This window comes from Sturnus vulgaris, chromosome 30, assembly GCF_052056855.1.
Source record: "Sturnus vulgaris isolate bStuVul1 chromosome 30, bStuVul1.hap1, whole genome shotgun sequence".
NCBI classification, from domain to species: Eukaryota; Metazoa; Chordata; class Aves; order Passeriformes; family Sturnidae; genus Sturnus; species Sturnus vulgaris.
In genome coordinates, this window is record NC_142272.1 from 5,818,557 (window position 1) to 5,822,088 (window position 3,532).

At 51.8% G+C, this 3,532-nt stretch overlaps 1 protein-coding gene across 1 annotated transcript; it reads left to right on the plus strand.

Moving 5' to 3' along the window:
- Positions 1 to 1,046: 1,046 nt before the first annotated feature.
- LOC148220905 (olfactory receptor 14J1-like) lies at positions 1,047 to 1,979 on the plus strand. The gene has a single exon (XM_088180705.1). It carries the CDS (start codon positions 1,047 to 1,049, stop codon positions 1,977 to 1,979), a length of 933 nt encoding a protein of 310 aa, XP_088036831.1.
- The last annotated feature ends 1,553 nt before the right edge of the window (positions 1,980 to 3,532 follow it).

Genomic DNA, 3,532 nt, shown 5'->3' on the forward strand with positions numbered 1-3,532 from the left:
CGGCTGCAGGGGCTGAAGCTGGGGCTGCAGCCAGGGCTGCCCAGGGCTGTCCTGCAGAGCAGCTCCTGCAGCCCTCAGGGCTCTTGGCCAGCCCAGGCCATGTGCCACATGCCAGGGACAGCTCTCAGCCTGCCTGGCAGCTACCCATCGACTGTGGGGAGAAGTTGGAGGTGCAAGGAGCCACCGCCATCAGGGCAGATTCCTCCTGCTGTGGAGATGGTGCTGCATGGCCAGGGCTGCTCTCAGCTTTCTCCTCAAGGCAAGGCAAAGGGGCTGTCAGGTGTGTCTGTGTCACTGACACTCCTGCACTGTCCCACTGGGCTTCGGCAGATCTGCCTCACATCTCCCTCACAAAGTGCCTCCTCACCCTCCTGTGCCTCCAGACAGCAGCAGCAGCACCTTGGCTTGCAGCATCTCAGTTTGTGTGAGCTGCCCTTAAGGCCCTGCTGACAGGGAGATGGCCCTGGGCAGTGCCCTGTGCTGGGAGGGGTGTGCAGGGCAGAGCTGAGCCCCCAGAGCTGGGCTGGGCTCTGGCAGCACTGGAAGGGACAAGGCTTGGATAGAGAGAAGCCTCTCCAAGTAGGCACAACTCCAGGCAGCAGAGAGCAAGAACAACCCTTGGTATCTCTCTGTCTATCTGCAAAAAAATTAAAAAGACTTTGTGGAAAAGTATTTTGAAATTGGAGCCTTCAAAGTCCACTTAGTTTTTCAAGAATGTTTTAAAGGCAATCACAATGAAATAGAGAGAGGGGAAATGAGCAAAGTGCAAGAGTGTGGGACCAGCAGGGCTGACTGCACAGTGTCAAATGTAGCCCTGTTTTCCTTCTGGGCTTCTCAGTGTTCTGGCTGAGAGCAATTCTGAGGATGACGCAGTAAATCAGCATCAACAGATACCCAAACTGAAAAAGGTTTAGCAAAGTTACCCCAACAAGAAGAGCAGTATTTTGAGGGGATTCCTAAGAAAATAGCATAGGATTGAGTCAAAGGAGTTGGTCACGGCTTTACAATGTCTTCTTTCAACAGTCCACCACGTCCAGAGTGAAGAAATGTCCAACAGCAGCTCCATCAGCCACTTCCTCCTGCTGCCATTGGCAGACACGCGGCAGCTGCAGCTCCTGCACTTCTGCCTCTTCCTGGCCATCTCCCTGGCTGCCCTCCTGGCCAACGGCCTCATCATCAGCGCCGTAGCCTGCGGCCACCACCTGCACACCCCCATGTTCTTCTTCCTGCTCAACCTGGCCCTCAGCGACCTGGGCTCCATCTGCACCACTGTCCCCAAAGCCATGCACAATTCCCTCTGGGACACCAAGAACATCTCCTTTGCTGGATGTGCTGCTCAGCTCTTTTTTTATATGTTCTTCATGTCAGCAGAGTATTATCTCCTGACCATCATGTGCTACGACCGCTACGTGTCCATCTGCAAACCCCTGCACTACAGGACCCTCCTGGGCAGCAGAGCTTGTGCCCACATGGCAGCAGCTGCCTGGGCCAGTGGCTTTCTCAATGCTCTGCTGCACACGGCCAATACATTTTCCCTGCCCCTGTGCCATGGCAATGCCCTGGGCCAGTTCTTCTGTGAAATCCCACAGATCCTCAAACTCTCCTGCTCCAAACCCTATATTAGGGAAGTTGGGCTTCTTACTGTTAGTGCCACTTCAGGACTTGTTTGTTTTGTGTTCATTGTTTTCTCCTATGTGCAGATCTTCAGGGCTGTGCTGAGGATCCCCTCTGAGCAAGGAAGGCACAAAGCCTTTTCCACCTGCCTCCCTCACCTGGCCGTGGTCTCTCTGTTTATCAGCACTGGGACATTTGTTCACCTGAAGCCCCCCTCCATGTCCTCCCCATCCCTGGATCTGGCACTGTCAGTTCTGTACTCAGTGGTGCCTCCAGCCCTGAATCCCCTCATCTACAGCCTGAGGAACCAGGAGCTCAAGGCTTCAGTGTGGACACTGATGACTGGAAGATTTCAGAAACATTAAATTACAGGCAAAATACTGAAATCACTTGTAAGAAAAATAATGTTTGATTTTTCTTCTTGGTTTGGTTTTGGCTTTTTCTTTTTTTTTCCTGTGTTTTAGTTTTTTAATATTGTCCACAATAATGTGTTATTGTCCACAATGTGCTATTTCTCATTTTGGTTCTCTCCACCTCTGCTGTGGCCCTAGACTCTTTTTATGGGGATTTTTGCTCTCGGGGGAATTAATGAACAAAAGATCTCCCAGCAAAATTTTCCCTGATGATGCCCCTTTTTTTTCCTTTTTCTGGAGCTGCAGCAGCAATGTCTATGTGAAGAGCTGGACAGATCAGTGCTGAGCACAGCAGCTCTGCTCCTGCTGGCCACACCATTCCTGATCCAGGCCACAAACCATTGGCCTTCTTGGCCACCTGGGCACACTGCTGCCTCATGTCCAGCCTGCTGTCCATCTGTGCCCCCAGGTCCCTTTCTGCCTGGCTGCTGTCCAGCCACTCTGTCCCCAGCCTGGAGCACTGCAGGGGTTATTGCGGCCAAAGTTCAGGACCTGGCATTGGATCTTGTTAAACCTCACCTTGTTGGATTTGGGTCCTGGATCCAGCCTGTCCAGGTCCCTCTGCAGAGCCCTCCTACCCTCCAGCACATCCACACTCACACCCAGCTTGGTGCCATCTGCACATTTGCTGATGCTGCACTCAATGCCCTCATCCAGATCATCAATGCAGATATTGAAATCCACGCTGGCTGCCTCTGATCCCTCAGCCAGCCTGGAGGTGCCCTGTGATGGCACTCAAGGTGATCTGTTCCATCACCTCACCAGGCACCCAGGTCAGGCTGACAGGCCTGCAGTTCCCCACATCCTCCTTCCAGCCCTTCTTGGGCATGGGCTCACATTGGCACCTCCAGTCCTCTGGCACCTCCCTGCTGAGCCAGCACTGATGAGAAATGATGGAGAGCAGCTTGGGGAGCTCATCCAGCAGCTCCCTCATCCCCCTAGGATGGATGCCATCTGTTCCCAGAGACACCTGTGAGCATCTGAGTGGCTCAGCAGGTCCCCAGCTGCTTCCTCCTGGATTACAGGGGTCTGTTCTGCTCCCTGTCCCCATCTACCAGCTCAGGAGAACACTTGTCCTGAGCTCAACCTGTCTTATTTTTGAAAACTGAGGACACGAATGGGTTAAGTATTTCAGCCTTTTCCTCATCTTTCGTTACTATATTCCCCACAGCATCCAATAAAGAGCTGAGGTTCTCCTTGTCCATGTTTGTTAATAATTTATAGATATATTTTCTATTATTTTTCACTGAAGTGGCCAGGTTAAGTCCTAATTGAGCTTTTGCCTGTCTCATTTTCTTTCTGCATGACCTAATAATATCCTTAAACATTTCCTGAGCTGCCTGCCCCTCTGTCCAAATGTGATGCACCCTCTTTTTTTCCTGAGTTTCTGGAAAAACACCCATGCCCAGCCAGGGCAGACTTTTCCTCACTGGCTCACTTTTGGCACACAGAGAGAAGCCGTTCCTGCTCATTCAAGATATCTTTCTTTAAGTTTCTCCACTCTT